The sequence below is a fragment of the Rhinopithecus bieti genome, unplaced genomic scaffold, assembly GCF_001698545.2.
Source record: "Rhinopithecus bieti isolate Rb0 unplaced genomic scaffold, ASM169854v2 scaffold_33245, whole genome shotgun sequence".
NCBI classification, from domain to species: domain Eukaryota; kingdom Metazoa; phylum Chordata; class Mammalia; order Primates; family Cercopithecidae; genus Rhinopithecus; species Rhinopithecus bieti.
In genome coordinates, this window is record NW_016814320.1 from 74,285 (window position 1) to 95,066 (window position 20,782).

Here is a 20,782-nt window from a genome sequence, read left to right on the forward strand (position 1 = left end):
CACCGCGCCCGGCCCCAGAGACATTTTTTTAAACCCAAATCTTTAACAAAATTGTTATTTTGGATTTGGGAATCCATTTTGGGTTCTCCATAACAATATTGGTAGGCTTGCCAGTAAGTGCTCATGTGCTGATTTAAGAAATAAAGTTTAGAAAATGTGGAAAGGAGAGGACGGAGACAAACATAACACACAATCTAGCTTTATTAATAGAACATATATGCAATTATAGAGGTAATTAGTCACTAAGAGTAAGAGCTGTTAGTAGTCATGATAGAAAAAGTACACATACAATGTTATAAAAAGTAAATGAGAGATTCAAGATGTTGCCATGACAATGTGAAAATGTGATGCTGATAAAATCTAAATCAATTCTGATGATAATTAAAATTTTAAGTAATGGAGAAATACAGATTTTAAAATTCAATCTTGTTACTTGACTTAGTAGTCCCTATAAAAGACCTTTTAAAATATACTTTGAGGTGAAAAAAAAATTGAAGTTATGTTCCCTAAGGAACATCACCTGCCATTAGGCACTAATCTTCCTTAAAATTTGTCCTCACATTTAAGGAAACTCATAAATTCTTCTTGAATACCCCAAGGACACAGAACCTTTCAGAGATTTTAATGTCAATGCAACATGTTAATCTGTTGGCCCTTCCAGTAATGTTTATTTTGGCCTCATTCAGTCTGCATGATGCTTTGCTCAGTGATTAAAAAAAAAAATCATTGTAGTGTGTAGCGTGTCAACAATGAAATAAGGTTCTTAGATGAAGTCTATCATACAGATTTTTTTTTCTACTTTCTCTCAGCTTGAATCTCTCTCATGCAGTTATTCTGTTGGATGAGGTGGCATTTCAAATTTGCTCACTCAGATTTGGGACATTAGTCTCATTCTGAAGCACACCAATGCTTCCAGAACTACCAGCATGCTGTAATGAAAGGTACCGCCATGAGACTTGAAGAGCTGTCTGACTTTGTCCCTAAATCTGTTTGAGTAAGAACAATGGGCAAACAAAAAGATAAGGAGAAGAAAGAGGAAACAAAAGCTAAAAGGTTCACCTTAACTTTCCCGGCATTTTCGTCATCTTCTTTTTTGTCTTCAAATTCAAAGGCAACAGTCATGCGTTGTTGTCTCTGCTCTTCCCACAGTGTAGGGTTAAAGCTGTCACTGTCTGACTGGAAATCTACAGTTAGATTCCAAAGTATTATTGCTTTTTTAAAAAACAATTTTATACAAAGTATTTAATACAGTATGCAAAAATGGTGATAGATACTACAAACAAATACAAAAATAAAGAAGAAAGAAAGAAAGAAAGAAAGAAAGAAAGAAAGAAAGAAAGAAAGAAAGAAAGAAAGAAAGAAAGAAAGACAGACAAAGAAGGAAAGAGAAACAAAAGAATAAAATTCCCTTGATATTTATTACATGGCCTTTCGTAATCTTAACTCAAATTCAGTACTCCTAAAATACTCAGGATTGGGAAATTTTCTAGTGTAGGAAATGTGCTCCCCATAGGACAATATAATAATATAGAGAGTTGGCGCGAGCATTTTAAAGCGTTACCTTTTTCAATCCTCACAACACAATGGTAATACTAATCTCATCCTTATTTTACTAATGAGTTTTAAGACTTGCTCAAAGTGTTAGGAGACTTCTCAGTGGCTAGTGCAGGACTCTGTTCCTGTCTAAATAGAATCCTTATTTGTAACTGCTAAACTCTATAAAAATTTCTTTTATAAAAGTTACCACATAACATTATAACACTTACTTTGCAATAAGGTATCTAAGATTGCAACCTTTTCCCTTTTATTGTGGGGTCAATGAGGGGGGCTTGTTTTTATGGTAGAGAATGTGGAAAATATAGTCTGTTTCAATTAGTTTAAATATGTCAAATTAACAGGGAAATGGCTTATAAATCTTTAATTTACATAAAATGTTGGTTAATGATAATATTTTCTTTGCAACATTATGGCAAAGATCACATGAAAATGCAATGAAAGTACTTAGTTAAGGCTAAATTCTTTTCCAAAGGAGGTCCTTTATCATACATGTCTTCCTTTGTTACAGGGGATTCTGAAAACTCATTTATTACACTCCTGCCTGGAAAACCAAAGGATGACTTGCTTTAAATTCAAGGAAGCTTTTCAATTACCAACCTTTCTTTTCTCAAAGAAAAAAACAGAAACAAAAGCAAACTCAGCTAGGCTAACTCTTTAACACTACACCTTACCTAACTGAATCTACGTTGGGACAAATTAGGGATTCAATCTGTGAGATCACATCTCAGAAATGACCAGTGAATATGAGATACTTTTCATTGTTTCCCCTATATTCTTTTGAAGTTAAATATTTTGATAATGTAGAGCTATTAAAATGAAAACATAAGTAAAACTGTATGAATATAACATAATCCTTACTTAAGATGTCTCTTATAAAATATGTAAACATGGTGGCTTTTCTTTTATCAATTCAAAAGATTAATTTTATTGACTTATAAAAATGCATATTAAAACAATCTTTTCCTACTTCTATAGACAAAATTTAAAGAAAATATCCTAAAAAATTCCGAAATGATTAACTTACATTTGGAGGTCAAAGACCAAAGTAATTTATTATAATTATCCCTGGAAATAAGAAATACATAAACAAATGGTTTCTTTTACAAGTTGGCCTCATTCACATGGATTGGGTAGATTTAATCCATGGCTGGATTGAAATGAGTTTACTCTTCCAAGAATTATTTTTACTCTATAACTGTAGAAAATGTGCATATCAGCTTGTGTTGGCTTGGGCTAAGGAGCCTACGCTAAGTTTCAAATACCAAAGGACAAAGCTCTTGTAACCTTTTTAAATGAATAATGTGATCATAGAAGAGAAGATTTAATTATTGAAAAAGGATTTGGGGTTTGATCTGGGGTTTTGGTTAGGGAAACTCAACTTGAAAAATAAAGAATGGTCTTATTTGCAAGTATCTATTTATGGTTAACTTAGACCATGAAATAATTTGAGTCCAGAGATCATTGGACTAGTCATGCAATAAGTGAACACAGCAACTAAACCAGTTCATTGAAACTTCCTTAGGATCTGACTGCTCTTAGCTCATTTCAATTAACTGAGTACCAGATTTGCTTTACTAGTCATGTGTCTTGCAATCCATAAAGAGACATAGTTGCTCCTAAAAATCAATAATACTTTTATGTAAGATATAAAGATGAAGAGTTTTGTTTTGGAAGCTTACCTAAAATAGAGTAGAAAACAAGACTTATGCTTAAAGTATATCCCCAAATGATATTTGTGTGTCATGTAATTATCTTTATAGGCTTGTCCATGTGCCAATACTCCTGGCCAGAGATCTGAATAAAATTAGTCATTTCTATCCATAATCATTATATGTAGAGAAGAAATTTCTACTGACAATTTACCTTCATCACCACGAGGCTGCTGGGGAAACATGTAGTTAGTCAATACTCTTTGCTTTGTTTCTGGATGGGCTTCTGTTTGTAAAGGGATAAGGGCTTTGGACTAGAAGCAAAGAACATACAACTTAGATGAATACCATTGCAAATATATAACAGTCAATAGTCTGGTCTCACCCAGATAAACATTGGGGAAAGAAAAGTGAAAAAAAAGGAAATAAAATAAGAAATTACAACATGAAATAACACTATTACTGAGGAATATTTTCATATCCTAAGATTTTCATAATAAAGTTGTCTTCTTCTTTAGTATACCCTTTTACAAAACTTACCAAAACCTATTCAACTGAGCAATGTCAGATTTAATCCTGAAGAGTTCAAAATGTGTTAAATTGTTTCAACTAAGTAAGGTTTTGGTATGGTTCTATATGCCTATTCATTTTCATGGATTGTTGCCCTAGAAAGACAAATGGAATTTGCTATCAAATTTATGCTATGCAAGATTATCTATGAATTTAATTAGGTTAAAACAGCATTCATTTATTTATGAGATATTTTTATAGCCAAAGACACTTTATAGATAAGCAACTGTACTTGTACCTAATATATATCATAATATATTGACCTCTGTGTATATTTCATTCTGTTATTAATTTGATTTCAGAAATATTCATTTTGAAGGGGCATTCTAGAACTCTTACATTCCATGTCAGAAATATATTGGAAATGATATTATCTAATATACTAAAAATCTGCTTATTTAATGACATTAATAGGAGTGAAACACAAAGGGGATTTTTGATATCAGTTTGTCTTATGAAACTGAATCATAACCACATTACATTAATGTTCTAAATAAAAGTTAAATGATGCAGTCACTGCTCTGTTCATTCTCCCATGAGAATAATAAATCATATTGTTTTTTTCCCACAATGCAATATTGTGGAATACACTATTACATTACCATAGTTCACATTGATTCCAGAAATTATTTTTGATGATATATTGATGCCTTGAAAAATCTATAGTTTATTGATAAGATTTGAATTTGAATTACTAATTTTTGACTCAGTAGATGTAAGCAAATGCTGTAATTACTGTAGGAACACAAGCAATATTCTTATATTTACATTTTATAATTTGTAAAGGTTATTTTAAATTTTCCACAAAAGTGTCCAATGACTGTAAGTATGAATAATTCATGTACCAGTAATGCTACTTTTATGGTCAGAAAATGATGAACTAAATCCAAGATGAATTGTTTTCATTTAGCCATTCATAGTTGAGGATGGGTGTATCAAAATTTAAGGATCACAAGAAAAAAGAGGACCAATAAACTGTATAAAAATTGTCTATCATTAGTTCTCCTGTAGGTAAATCAGATACCTTCAATGGTTTCTTGTTATTTTCCAGTAAATAAAATTATTTGCTAATGCAATATTACTGATTCAATTAAAATATATGTTTTCAAGAGGATAAAAAATAATATCAAAACAATTTTACAGAAAATACTAATAGCTGCCAAAAAGATATTGCAAATTCCTTTTTTTTTTTTTCTGAGACAGAGTCTCACTCTGTCTCCCAGGCTGGAGTGCAGTGGTGTGATTTAGGCTCACTGCAACCTGTGCCCCCCAGGTTCAAGTGATTCTCCTGCCTCAGCCTCCCAAGTAGCTGAGATTACAGGCATGCACCACCGTGTCCGGCTAGTTTGGTATTTTTAGTAGAGACAGGGTTTCACCACGTTGGTCAGGCTGGTCTTGAACTCCTGACCTCAAGTGATCTGTGTGCCTCAGCCTCCCAAAGTGTTGAGATTACAGCATGAGCCACTGCGCCCAGTCTGATATTTCAAATTTCTTGAATGAAGTTTTTGAATTAAGTTGATTATAATTAAAAGATAAGAAGAAAAGGAACATAGAGGATAATAATTCCCTGTTATGGGGATTGTGGTAACAATTTCTTATACTTTACCTTCAGAGATATAATTAAAGTACATCCTCTAAGGACATACGTGTACCACCTAGAGGTTAAAAAGCTATAAAAATGATCATTTTGTGTATTAGATCTCAGAGAATGAAGTAGATGTTAAATAGAAGTATTTAAGGAGGGTGAGGCTTACAGTAGTGTTTTGACTTCAGCAATGTTTGAATTGCTATCTTTACAAAAATCTTTCAGGGGACAAAAACAACCTACATTTTGTAGTGGATGTCAAAGGTATCTATTGGGAATAAATTAGTAATTCAAACTTTCAATTATAGTTCATCTTAATAAACAAATCAGGCAACAAAACCTTTTACCTGATTGTCAGAAAGCCACAAAGCTGCAAGCTCTTTAAGTTTGGTAAATGAGAATGGTAAATTCTTCAATCTGCAAAAACACAAAAAGTCTAATAGCATGGGTAAAGGTGGATAAAAGTTCATTTCTAAGAATTATTTAACATACTCTAATTTGTTGGTTTCATTCTTTTCTCGAATCCGTTTTCCACTGAGCAGCCTGAACAATATTTTAAAAAATGAAAATATCCTATTTACAACCCTTCAAATACTTCCATTATATCTGAATAAAAATAAAAAATAGTTAACATGTATGGTTAGAGCTCAAAAGGTCTGGCCCCTAAAAACCCCTCCAGAAATTTATCTGCAACTCTTTTCCTGACTCAGTCCCATCAGGACAACTGGCTCTATCAGCCTGCTTTTTTCTCTGGAATACTCTCTCCCATACTTCACTTTACTGAACCCCACATATCCATTCATTCTTAGCTTAAATACCGGCTTCTCAAAGAGGCTTCTCTTGACTCATTTAAATTACTTCCCTCAGTCTGGTTTCAAAGCACCTTGTATTTTCCTTCATGGAACATATTGCAGTTTTAAATTACACATTTAGTTTTGTGATAATTTGCTTACTCTTTGCTATCCCTCCAAAACTGTAGGCTCCATGAGGGCAAAGGGCCATGCTTGTTTTACTACCAAAGGAACGTACAGCTCCTAATAGGATGTTGACCTTCAGCAAGAATGTTCTTTTGACCTTCAGGCAATGTGTAGTAGATATTCAAAGGGGGTAATCTTTAAAAAATTAGCACTTCTAAGATGTATAGTTTGATATTAGCCTTGGTATTCAATCAAAATTATATATTTAGCTTTGGCTTCAGCCTTTGGAGGGCCAAAATACTTCACACTATCTGATATCCTTCAAATTGTGCATGATCAACACATTGTGATCACATGGGTTACCATCAAAGCTAGCTAGCAAAGCAAGTAGTACAAACAAGGCATGCCAACGAGACTTATTACTAACTTCTGGATATTCACTTTTGAATACAGATAAACATTTTAGATACAATATAGAAGGACAATTTTCTTGTCTTTAATGTATTAGAATTCTGTCAGCCAATAGACAAATAAATTTATTTTGATAATGGAAGTGGGCAATCTTACAGTAATTAAAATTTAATTTTATAGTTAATTTTATGTGCAAAAGCAGTTAAACACTTCTTAAAAATCTTAATAAATATGAAAGATTGAAAGGCAATATAAATTAATTAAAACTGTGCATTATATAATTTAGAAAAATATAATAACCTTTCTGAGCTAATATTTATAAAATATAAACATGAATGTGAAGAATAACTGATATTAAATTATATCACAAGTCTTTTTTATATAATTGTTACAGTAACATTTATAACTTTAAGTCAAATTACCCATAAAAGTTATTCCTAACTAAAAGTTATTTCAATTCACTCAAGCCAGAAATTGTGAAGTAAGATCTTATTGGGAGAGTTTCTTACATTGTATGGGGTATATTAAAAGCAGAATGTCAATTCTGCTCCATGGATATTACATGAGTTCAAAACTATCCAGAATCATGTAAACAATATCCATAATATCATCATCAATCCAGTCATAAATGTAGAATATGAAGGAACTGCTAGAAAAGGACAAGGTACCCTTGTTTTTCTTTCCTTTTCCAGTGATCTCTATTTCAAGTGAGCTCCTATTTGGTAACATAAATGTGCAGTACACTGACAACAGGAGCAATCTTGCAGCTGACAAGGCAGAGGAATCATTGTTCCTAACCACAATGTCAAACTTTAAAAATCTATTACATTTTAAATATGAAATTATAATAATCATTACTTTTGGATGACATTTCTTACTTAATCTTTTCTTCAAACAGTTCCTTCTCTGGTGGTAATATTTAACTTCGGCCTTAACTTTAGCTGAATATTGATTTTCACCTCTGCTTGATTTACTGATTGATTTATTAATTTAAAAATATTAATTTGGCTCCAGAGTATGTTCCAGCAACTGTACTAGGACATAACTTAAGCTTATATTTCTGTCCTGATGAAGTTATTTTAAAGTTCTGATATTGTGAGCTCCTCTACGTATTATTCATAAATTTTGCCCCAGCACCTAGCAGTGTGTCTGGCTCATTGTAGGTGAACTCAAGTCTGCTACAGTTGTTGAATAAGTATCTTCAAAGTATTAACAGAACTTCTAATTATTGATCATTGATAATATTTGCTAAGTATATTTTGCATATTATGAATGAATTATTTTCATTCATAATACTAAGAATTTCCTAATCTTATTTATAAGAATATAATTAGAGATTTTTAAAAATGTCTTGCCAAAAGTCAGAAACAACTTTCAATGCATTTTCCTCATTTTTCCAGGATAGTAACACAGTCAGAAGAGGAGGCAAGGTTGGTTTGACGTGACTTGCTCTTGATGCATAAAGCTTTGGTGCTTCCTTGTCCCCAATACTATAAATAAAATTCCAAACTTTTAATAAAATGTTTTATTCCTTTATGTGGGAATATTATTAACTAGTAAGTGCAGCTTTGAAATTCACATTTTCCTTAAACTAAGGAAAAAAATGAGAATTCCAATGCTTATCATGAAACTTCCAAAATCTGATTATTCTTGTGATTCCACAAAAGCTAATCTTTGATCATTTCATTGCAAGTTCTCTCAGTCCCTTGTATTATCAATTGTCTGGTTGAAACTTATTGAAAACATAGTGATCATTTTATTTTCTTAGCAATTATCTCTAGTCAATATTTGTTTTTATCCTTTCCTATTTGAGGATAATTATCTTTTATAGAGTAGGTGGAAACAAAGACGAATTGAGGTTTGCACTTTTTCTTTTTACTCATCTATCAATATAATGCCATTATTAGAAGTAAAAGACCTATCCTTTCCTTGTTCATCCTGCTCTAAACATGACTAAATAGCCATTTCATTGTCAGTATTCTTACTAGCACTTTGATGGAACTGAAAATATACACATTGCCCAGTTAATTTGTTGGAAACCAAAATATAGACATGAAAACACATATGTGTGCATACATACATACATATGCACGTTTTTATTAATATATTTTATATATTTTTATTATAGTTATTTTCCATGTCTTCATATTATTATGCTTTCTGCATATGGGAAGGCTTTTGTGTATAAATTTGTGTGCTTCATATTTATATAATTTTAATACATTACATATGCTTTTGATATAATCAAATAACATAATTTAGAAACACCTGGTTTAAAAAATAATTTACCTTCTGCTATTTTAAAGAAAGTATAGTATTTGCATTCCGTACACTATGAAAGGCAGAAAATGTTATCAAAACTATAGGCAAAAAAACTATAATTTGCTTTCAGCAAATAACTAATATATGATTGCGAAATGTTGTAAAATACCTGTTGTCACTCAAATTTAAGACTCTTAGTTTCTGCATCTGTCCAATCTCTTCAGGAAGAAATTCTAATTTGTTGGAGCGTAGGGACATGACTGTTACATTCTTACAACTTCCAATCTGTAGGTAACAAAAGAAAATAGATTTAAAAAATCAGAGCACAATACTATTTTAATATTAAAATTTCTAATTTTAAAACAATTTAAGTAATAGATTTTCTTATTTTAACTTTCTTTTAATATGTGCATTGTTTTATTTTATAATGTATCTCTTTAAAATATATNCTTCATATTATTATGCTTTCTGCATATGGGAAGGCTTTTGTGTATAAATTTGTGTGCTTCATATTTATATAATTTTAATACATTACATATGCTTTTGATATAATCAAATAACATAATTTAGAAACACCTGGTTTAAAAAATAATTTACCTTCTGCTATTTTAAAGAAAGTATAGTATTTGCATTCCGTACACTATGAAAGGCAGAAAATGTTATCAAAACTATAGGCAAAAAAACTATAATTTGCTTTCAGCAAATAACTAATATATGATTGCGAAATGTTGTAAAAATACCTGTTGTCACTCAAATTTAAGACTCTTAGTTTCTGCATCTGTCCAATCTCTTCAGGAAGAAATTCTAATTTGTTGGAGCGTAGGGACATGACTGTTACATTCTTACAACTTCCAATCTGTAGGTAACAAAAGAAAATAGATTTAAAAAATCAGAGCACAATACTATTTTTAATATTAAAATTTCTAATTTTTAAAACAATTTAAGTAATAGATTTTCTTATTTTTAACTTTCTTTTAATATGTGCATTGTTTTATTTTTATAATGTATCTCTTTAAAATATATGTATATTATATATATTCTTTTAGATATTAAGGCAATTTATATTAGATTTTCTTTTACATATTAAAAATAAAGAATTTTCTTTATAATTTTATGCTTAAAATACTTGCTAACATTAGTGTTTTCATATATCATATAATTTTGTCTGTCGAAGTGAGTACTAATATATCTTTGTTTACAACAGAAGATCATACACACTCAAAAAATACAATATTGTTGATATTTCCTAGGCAAACTTAGTTTTGCTTCACATTACAGTGTTTTTTTGTCATTTTTAATAATATATTTTGGCTTTAAAATAATTATGTATTGTTTATTGTTGTATCATTATAAGAGTGTTTAATAGAAAATGCTCAATTGAAAATGTACTTCACATACAGCAAACTTGAGCACAAAGTAAGTTAAAAAAAATACTTCATAGTTTTTTGATATTAGTAAGTTAAAATACCACTTAGATGAAAAAATTAACAGAATCTCTTGGTGGATTTGGAAGTTAAACTAATATTATAATGCAACATGATACCTTAAAAGCATATGTACATTTAAAAGTTTGCTACAGAAATAAAATGTAATTACTCCAAAATATTATTTATAACTATTCTGAAAACCAAAAGATACAAATTAAGTGACTTTAAATGATATTTCTTAGCATGAATTGACTTATATTTTCTTACTTTTATTTGTATGTGAGATTTAAGTCAAACGCATTTTCTGGGTCAAATATAAGAACTTGTCATTTAAAATAGAATAATTAGCAAATATATATGTAGATAATTCCAATATTATTCACAGCTCAACTCATGAATCTACATTGCTATTCTACCCATTAAGATTTTATTACAAAACAGATTAATTAAAAGTTAATAAATAGAAAACAAGTATATTTCTCACTTCTCTGGGTAATTCTGGAAGGAAATTCTCATCAACTGCTAATGTCCGAAGACTATGAAGGTAGCCAATAGTAGAAGGTAGCGACTCCAGTTCGTTACAGCTACAGTCAAATTCTTCTAATAAAGATAAACTGAAAAATTAAATACATTAGTTAGACATTTTAAAAGTTTAGATGGCAAAACATTCTGAAAAAGCCACATATCCCAAATTCACCAAAATAAAAATTATTCATGTGGTGACAACATAATATTATATAAATTAATTTACCAGTTCAAATGATTTAATACCATCAAATAAGTGGTTTAACTTGGTAAAATAAATATAGTTTATTTTTTCCCTTTCTAAATTTACCTGTTATTTAATAGCCATTGCAAACAACAAAATAATTTTTCATTTGTTTACAACTTAGGTGTTCTTTGTAGCCAGATGTTCAGAATGTGTATCCTTGGAACAAGTGAATATAACTGTCATGGGGTAAGGAGAAGGGTGGAGAAGGCAGGACCAGGGGATGATTGAGTTGGGAGAAACAATAAAAAGGAAAATATTGATAAGATGTTAGGTATTTTATTAAGCATTTTAGAGAGTAAAGAAAAAAAAATTCTCTTCCTCATAAAAACTCTTTAAGATGTGTAATATTTTAAAGCCCATTCTACACATAAGAAAGCTGAAGCTTAAAGGGGCTAACTTCTTCAAGGTCACACAAAACAACAACCCTGGGAATTAAATGCAGACAGTAGAGATTCACTGTATTATCCTGCCTCTTAGCAGGTGCTATGGACAGGGCTCATTTCAGCCTGCAGATGTGCTTTGTTTGATTTATACAGTGGTATTTTAGAAAGTGTTAAATTATTTAAGTATTTAAAATTTTACATAATGACCCAGATTTTTGATGCCTCTTGAAAAAGAGAAAGATCTGTCAATACTGGGTCTGTATTCTTCCATGACAAGTAATGGAAGTGGATTAATAGTTGCTGCCTTCAAATGGGCACAGTTCTTCAGTTTGCCTCCAGTTTGTCACAATCCCGACCAGTCCATATGTAGCTGGCTTTACTCCAGATCTATAGAAAGGAATCGTATGGATATACATTGAAGTTATCACAAGGCAATAAGACACTTCAATGCCCGGTTTGAGATAGCTGGGAAAAAAGGGCCTGGCACAGAGTAAGCACCAGATACACTGCAGCTGGTGTTGTTGAAATTATTATTACACTGTTCTTACTTTTCCTATTATATTATTATAATAGGAAGGAACCCCCAGGGGTGAAGATTCTACCAATGTAAAGGGAAAATGAATTTGAGTTAGGTGGAGTAAGTTTGTAGAATTAGCATCCTTTTTTTTGGTTGTTGTTGAGACAGATTCTTGTTGTTGTTGAGACAGATTCCAGATTCCAGGCTGGAATGCAGTGGCACAATCTCAGCTCACTGCAACCCTCACTTCCTGGGTTCAAGCGATGCTCCTGTCTCAGCCTCCCGAGTAACTGGGATTACAGGCTCCCACCACCACACCAGGCTAATTTATGTATTTTTAGTAGAGATGGGGTTTCACCATGTTAGCCAGGCTGGTCTCAAACTCCTGACCTCAAGTAATCCTCAGCCTCCCAAAGTGCTGGCATTACAGGCGTGAGCCACTGTACCTGGTCAGCATCCTTTTTTTATGTTAAAACTAGTTAGCTTGAATGCACTTTCCTTCTATTATTTATCTAACAGTTGAACACAGAAATTAAGCATATGGGTTGAAGTCAGTTAGAATGGATTCGTGTTCCAGCTTTGTAACTTACTAACTGTATTATCTTGGGTATCAATAAATTAAACACAGACCACCACAGCTCAAAAAACAAAGCAGATTTTATTTATCTGACAGGCAAGGGAATACATGAGGGAAGAAATTCACTGAGTAGCACGCTGAGGGGAAAATAATCAGTGACAAAAGGGGGGCTGGTGATAGTGGGTCATGATGATTATACTCACTAAGGGTTGAAAATTTGCATTATGGAGAAGGTGGGATGAGTGCACAAGTCTGTGTGCAGCTATGCAAATCAAGTACCATTGCCCATGGGTCAGGAAAAAATCTAATGCAATCAGGACCAGTCTGATTCTGACCAGGGTCATTCAAGCTTCATCACCTTAACAGATTCAGCTGGTTAGAACCAGTTGTGGTGAAACACAGCATTCAATTTTGAGTAACAGCTCTTAGGAAAGTGTTGCTTAAGTAAAAATTTTTCCTTTTATATTGACAAATCATAGAAATTCTCTCTAAGCCAGTGATTCTTTATATTTACAGTGAGGATACTAATAATGCCTGCCTTGTGCAGTTGCTCTAAAATGAAATGTTAAGAACGTAGCACAGCACCTGTCATAAAATACATGTTCCGTACATTTTCCTCTTATTATCAGTAAACTGGTTAAATTTGTTTCAACATCCTTTGAGGCCCCTCGTATGCAGGAATGGTTATGTTGCTGGGATGCCAAGTGTGCACAACTGTGTTACTCTGTGGATGTGTGTTTGTGGGGGCAGGAATCCATATATGTGAGNAAAAAAAAGAAATCTAGTATTGGGTCTTACATATATAATGCAGTCAATAAATTTTTTAGAATTGCATAAAAGTCTCTATCAATAGTTTGGGGTTGTGTACTCAGCAGGGAGTCATAAATACTAGGAATTTCTTAAAATAAAAATTACAGATTTATGTTCAGAGGCAGAAGTTAGAGAAGGTATTTAATGAAAACTATATAATTAAGGTTTCTCTCTCTCTCTTTTTTTTTTTTTTATAAAAACATGTATTGAAGTTAGTCTTGGTCATAGTAAGGTGGTTGTCACCTTGCACAATTCCAATGTGTGCACATTTCAGTTGTCATGTTTTATTAAACAACATTAGTCTCCCAACAACCTGGCTCAAATTTCAGTTACCTTAACTGAGTAACTGCATCTCAGTTTCTTCAGTCCACATATCACAATGTGAATAATGGATGCACATTGTGATCAGTGACTGGTCACATCACTTCCTTCAAAGTCTGTCAAGGATTGGTCATTGCCCATCTGTTATCTGGCAACACAGACAGCAAAATATGTGTTGCCTTCCTGTCTCTCAGCAGTAGACAGATACTATACATCAAATAATTTAACCATTAAAGCACTACAACTATTGGATAATGCTCTTGGTCACCCTAATTCTCTTGGAGATTGATTAAAATGTGAAAATTTGTTTTATATAACCAAGGACAATGTCATTAATCCAGCCTATAGACCAAGGAGTTATTTCAACTTTTAAAGTGTATTATCTTACATAGACTTTTGAATAGGCTATTTATGCTACAACTGGTGATCATGCAGTTTCTTTACCTGTGTTCTAGATGAAATATGACATGAAATATACAGTTTAAAACATTCAAGCATCATGGCAGAAAGTAACAATAGGTAATATGCATACAGCATAGAATAAACTTTTAGTACTGTGATGGTTAATACTGAATGTGAACTTGATCGGACTGAGGGATACAAAGTATAAATCCTGGGTGTGTCTGTGTGGGTGTTGCCAAAAGAAATTAACATTTGAGTCAGTGGGCTGGGGAAGGCAGACCCACCCTTAATCTGGTGGGAAAAATCTAATTAGCTTCCAGCGAATGTAAAGCAGGCAGAAAAATGTGAAAAGGTAAGATGGGCCTAGCCTCCCAGCCTACATCTTTCTCCAGTGCTGGGTGCTTCCTGCCCTCAAACATCAAACTCCAAGTTCTTCAGTTTGGGGACTAGGACTGGCTTCTTTGCTCCTCAGCTTGCTGACAGCCTATTGTGGGACCTTGTGATCGTGTTAATACTTAATAAGCTTATATATATATGTATATACACACACACACACATATATATATATCCTATTAGTTCTGTTCCCCTATGAGAACCCTGACTAATACAAGCACATTGTACAAAATAAATTTGAATCTAATGTAAATGGAATAATAGAAAAAATAGCTGCCCATGGGAATGCTGACACTGCTACTACTAGAAAGACTCTAGATAAGCTTCCAGAGGACTTAGTGAAGGCAAAATTATATACATAAATGAGGAAAGTGTGATGAAAAGAACGAAGATGTCCCAGAGGAAGTTGCTGGCAATAAACATCACATTAAAGGAACTTTCAGAGATATCTCATGACACTGAAAGCACAAAAGATAAAATTTGGAAGTGGATCTAAACTTAAAAGGAAAATGACAATTCACTAATGCACAGAAAAGATGTTCACACTGTTTAACAACATATCATGAAAAGAAGGCAAGCATTGTTCAACCTAACCTTGATATGTTTTTTAAATTAAAATAAGCCTTAATTCTCAATGTTTCTAATGTTTAATATTACCATATACAAAAATAACTATTAGTTTTACCAGTGTTTTCATTTTCCTATACATTTGTAACCTACATTAACAGTATTTAATGCTTGGACAAAAGGTTTAAAAGACCTTTTGTAAGAACAACCATAATGTTTCCCATTGATTATTAAGACTGTTTTGCACAGTTTCAGATTGCATGGTAATTTTTACTATCCCTGTGAAATATTGTGATTTATAATAAGAAATACATATTTGACCTTCATCTAGTTCTTGGCACAGAACTCCTAAAACCCTTGGAATTGCCAAAGTGATAAGCGTCTTTCTGTATATTAATGAAATGACTTATTGCTAAGGGCTCTGGGATAGCCTCAGAATGGGGGCTGGTTACCAAGGGAACCACTTTGTGATTAGAGGGTTGGAACTTTCAGTCTCACCCCCTGACCTCTGGGGAGGGGAGAGAGGCTGAAGGTTGAGTAGATCAGCAATGGACAATGATGTGATCCATCAGCCCAATATAATGAAGACTCCATAAAAACCCAAAAGATCAAGGCTGGAAAGCTTTCATGTTGCCAAACACACGGAAGTGCTGGGCAGGTGGCACACCCAGCAAGGACATGGAAACATCCCTTCTCACACACCTTTCCTTTTGTACCTGTTCATGTGGCTGCTCATTTGTATCCTTTGTAATATCCTTTATAATGAACTGGTTAATGTGTTTTCCTGATTTCTGTGAGCCATTCTAGCAAGTGATTGAGCCTCAAGAGGGAGTGATAGGAAGCCCCGATTTGTAGGTGGTCAGTCAGAAGTACAGGAGGCCTGGACTTGTGGTTGGCATCTGAAGAGGGGGGATAGTTTTGTAGGACTGAGCCCTGAACCTGTGGGATCTGATTCTAACTTCAGGTAGATGTGTCAAAATTGAGCTAAATTGTAGGGCACCCAGCTAGTGTCCACAGAGAACTGGAGAATTGCTTGGTGTGGGAAATGCCATACACATCAGTGATCAAAACTAGTCTGTGTTGAGTGTTGGTAATTCAGTAGGAAAAATACAGATTCCTTCCTTCCCTTCCTGCCTTCCCTCCCTTCGTCTTTCTCTCTCTTTCTTTCTTTTTTTTTTTTTTTTTTGACTAAGTCTTGCTCTGTGCCCAGGTTGGAGTGCAGTGTCATGATCTCGGCTCACTGCAACCTCCGCCTCCTGGGTTCAAGCGATTCTCCTTCCTCAGCCTTCCAAGTAGCTGAGATTACAGGTGCCCACCATTATTTGGTGATTTCTATACAGTCCCACACTACTCTGCAGAGCAAAGAATTTCCATATTAAAAAGACATTTTGACTGCACCACGGACAATAAGGAATGAATAATTTAGAGCCTGAAAGTATTTTACATCTTTGTGTTGCAACGAAGAGGTTTCAGGTGCAAAACACATATTCCTCAATGATCTCTGAAATTCCAAAGATTCAAACTCATAACCTACAATTCCACCTGACTTTATTGGTGACCATTTTGTTAAAAATCATTTAAGATGTTTTAATACAAAATCCTGTATTAAAACAGTTATCACACTTAACCAGATTACCACTGACATTTCATAATGAAGTCAAAAAATAGACCAAAGGTTACCATTATTTTTTTAAATGTTTTATTTTTATAATTGTGGAAATTAAAAATAAGTTGCAAAGAATGTATGAAGTACTTTAAAGCAGTGTTTCCCCAACTTCAGTGTGCATGCCAGTCACAAGGAGAACTTAATAAAATGCAGATTATGATTCTGTGGTTTGGGGTGAGGCCCAGGTCCTGCATTCATAACCAGCTCCTAGATAATGAGATGCTGCCAGTGCAGGGGCCACACAATAAGTTGAAAGGATTTAAATAAAACCTTTCCAAATCTATCAAGAGTATCATTTAAATACATAAAATAGACATGTCAATAAATACTAAATGCCATACAAATATTACAATAGTTGTTTAGGTTACATATGCTTCAGANCCATTTTGTTAAAAATCATTTAAGATGTTTTAATACAAAATCCTGTATTAAAACAGTTATCACACTTAACCAGATTACCACTGACATTTCATAATGAAGTCAAAAAATAGACCAAAGGTTACCATTATTTTTTTAAATGTTTTATTTTATAATTGTGGAAATTAAAATAAGTTGCAAAGAATGTATGAAGTACTTTAAAGCAGTGTTTCCCCAACTTCAGTGTGCATGCCAGTCACAAGGAGAACTTAATAAAATGCAGATTATGATTCTGTGGTTTGGGGTGAGGCCCAGGTCCTGCATTCATAACCAGCTCCTAGATAATGAGATGCTGCCAGTGCAGGGGCCACACAATAAGTTGAAAGGATTTAAATAAAACCTTTCCAAATCTATCAAGAGTATCATTTAAATACATAAAATAGACATGTCAATAAATACTAAATGCCATACAAATATTACAATAGTTGTTTAGGTTACATATGCTTCAGAATAAATGATGCTACTGGGAATAATAATGTTTGAAATCAACAGTATTGACTTCAGTTTCTAAAAATATTCTGTACAGTTTTCTCTGCTTTAGTTTCATGTTCATGAGTTGCTCTTGGATGGGAAAAATATTACTGCATCATTAACCCTCAATTACCTAGCTAATACGGAAGAAAGATTATGAATATACTACACAGATAATTTATAATTTCACTTTAACATCAGTGGTGACCATTAGATATAATTAATCTATGATCAATGTAGATGATAATAAATATAAAAATAATTGGCTTTGGGCTTCACCTTCTTAATTCACTTTTAATTCTTAACAGAAGTAATGTAATTCAGTGGAAAATATTCAGACAGGCATGAGTTCCAATTCTAGTGTAGATACTTAATAGTTGAGTGACCTTTATCTACTATTAACCCCTGTTTTCTCACCTATAAAATTGGTTGATAACATCTAACATATAGAGTTTCCATGAAGATTAAATATATGCTAAACCCCTGAATGCTAAATGGAATAGATATCACATTCCATTAAAGTGGCCTGTTACGAGGTAGAGTACCCTGAAAAACAAAAACACATCTTGAACAATCTATTTCTGAAACATGTAAAAGCTGTCCTGTGATATTCCCTTGTTAAAATCAGTTGTTTCATAAAATAAAACTGCCTTCTATTCAACAGAATGTAAAATTGTTTAGTAAGATGTGGGGGAGGTAAATTTCAGATGACTCTGAAGAACTGTTATTGTATTAAAGATTTTGTAGAGAAGTAGAGAGTAATATAGAAGAGAGAAGGAGGGTGGTAGAGGCAGGGAGGAAGGGAAGGAGGGAGGGAGGGAGAGAGAGAGAGAGAGAGAGAGAGAGAGAGAGAGAGAGAGAGAGAGACTGACTTGTTTGGCAAAGATGAGCTGCTTAAATATTCACTGCCTAAAATGCCAGTATAGCCCAAAGTAGACACCCAGCTGCAGCCAGGCAGCTGGGATTGGAGTCTAGACCCTAATAATTACTAGTTACTTAATCACTGTGTACCTCAGTTTCATTACTGAGCAAAAGCGGGTGACAGCAGTACTTAATCATGTGTCATAATGCCTAAATACACATAAAAGAATTAATACATGTAAAACACTTAGAATGGGCACACAGTAAATATTAAGTAACTTTTGCTTTTATACTCATTTTCAGAGATTCTACAATCAATTTCATTTAATTTAGGCTAGGAATCAAGTTTTAGGTTCCATTCTTAATTTTCTTTTTAACATTAGGTAAGTTGCTTGGGCTGCTTCTAAATAATGGTAGGAAATTTGCAAACTTTAGTCAGACTAATTCTTTTCTATACTGTTTTCCAAATAAAACACACCCCGTTTTAGTACTAAATCTCACAGCCTATGCTGAATCCAGTAGAAGTATGACAAAAACAGCATTCATTAGAAATGTAAAATCTAGATTTTACCTCTGAGTGATTTTAAGCAGCTATCATTATCATACAGATAATAAACTTTTCATTTGAACCAAATTTTCCTATCTATCTAAAATAACTAGAAACCTTTGCTTTCCTTTTCACTATTTAGAAAGTTGATTAGATGCTTGAAAATAAAATTTGCAAAAAAATTACATTAGATTATTGGAGAAAAATATCACCCAAATGTGAAATATTGTTTAAAGTATTTTTTAGTCAACAGATCTGCAACCCATGAGTAGAGAATAGCTTCATTCATTAGCAAAGACTATTTTTTAAAAAAGATACTATACGTTCCACATTGGGAGACTGATAAGATTTCTTAACTAATGAAAAATATGGAAACATTTCATGCACGCAGGAGTAAGTACTGCAGTTAATATTTGTTCACAGCACATAAACAGTCACAATTCTGAAATGCTGTGGAAGGAAGTAGAGGAGGAAGTAGGCAGTGAAGGAGGATGGCTCTTAAATTGATATCATTAGTGGTTTTGTGCTTTAACTGAAATCTTATACGATCATCAATGAAATTCCATTTGATCATTTCTTTGTACTTTTCTCAATAACTTTGTGTGTGCAGATGTGAAGATGCCTTTATTACTCTGGCAAATGCATTACTTGCTTTTCTTTTCTTTTTTAAACTACTCTAAGTTATTTGACTTGAAAACCAACTACTATGATTCAAAACAGTTTATTCTTCAGGACTCTGTCACAAAGCATGGAAACAATTTCAAACACCTCATCTCCTAAGAATAGATGTTGTAAGTTTAAAAGATATATGTTATGGACTGAACACTTCCCTCCAAAATTCATATGTTGAAGTGTTAACCTCCAATGTGATGGTATTTGGAGATGGGGCCTTAGGGAGATAATTTAGACTTGGATAAAGTTATAATGGTGGGGCCCTCATGATGGGATTAATGCCTTTGCAAGAAGAGAAACTGGGGCCTGTTCTTCCCTCTGACAACCAACCCATGCAAAGAGGAGGTCATGTAAACTCACAGCAACATGGTGGCCACCTACAAGCCAAGAGAAGAGGGCTCAGAATAGAACCTACCTTGCTGGTGCCTTGGACTTGGACTCCCCAGCTTCCACAACTGTGAGAAGTAAACATCTATTGTTTAAGCCACCCCATCCATATTTTGTTATGTTAGCCCGAGCAAACTAAGACATTGTACTATTACTACATTTGCAAATACTTATAAAATATTTTTCTTTTTTAGAACCAGATATTTCATTCATGTAATATAACTAAACCTCATATAGATGAACATAAGCAATGATCAATAAATAAATATCTTTTTGGATTTTACTATTAATAAAATAATGACTGTAATAATTTATTGAAGGCTATCTAGTTCTAAGTGCCACAACAATTTCTGACAATTATTATTTCCATTTTACAGATGAGAAAAATGTGGCTCAGAGACATGAAATGACTTGCTCATGGTCAGTTAGTGAATGGGTAGAGGAGCCAGGATCAAAACCGAAGTCTGGTTCCAAGGCTTGCAAACAATCCACCGTGCCATACTGTCTTGGCACAATGAAGGAGATGACCAATGTTCAAGACACGATCCAGCCCTCAAGGAGCCTATATTCTAGTTCAGAAAACATGGCAAAATAAGCAAAAAGTTAAATGATGATACAAAAGATAAACATGAGACTGATAT

The 20,782-nt window shown here is 33.1% G+C and overlaps 1 protein-coding gene across 1 annotated transcript in view; it reads right to left on the bottom strand.

The window, feature by feature from the left end:
- The window catches only part of LOC108514057 (leucine-rich repeat-containing protein 7-like), a 490,227-nt gene that overhangs the window by 7,906 nt on the left and 461,539 nt on the right, over nt 1-20,782 (bottom strand). Inside the window, exons 12-16 of the mRNA XM_017850082.1 lie at nt 10,863-10,992; nt 9,692-9,807; nt 5,709-5,778; nt 3,421-3,520; nt 1,060-1,184 (exon numbers count right to left, since the gene is read on the bottom strand). Coding sequence (XP_017705571.1) covers nt 1,060-1,184; nt 3,421-3,520; nt 5,709-5,778; nt 9,692-9,807; nt 10,863-10,992 — 541 coding nt within the window. The remainder of the gene's footprint in view (nt 1-1,059; nt 1,185-3,420; nt 3,521-5,708; nt 5,779-9,691; nt 9,808-10,862; nt 10,993-20,782) is intronic.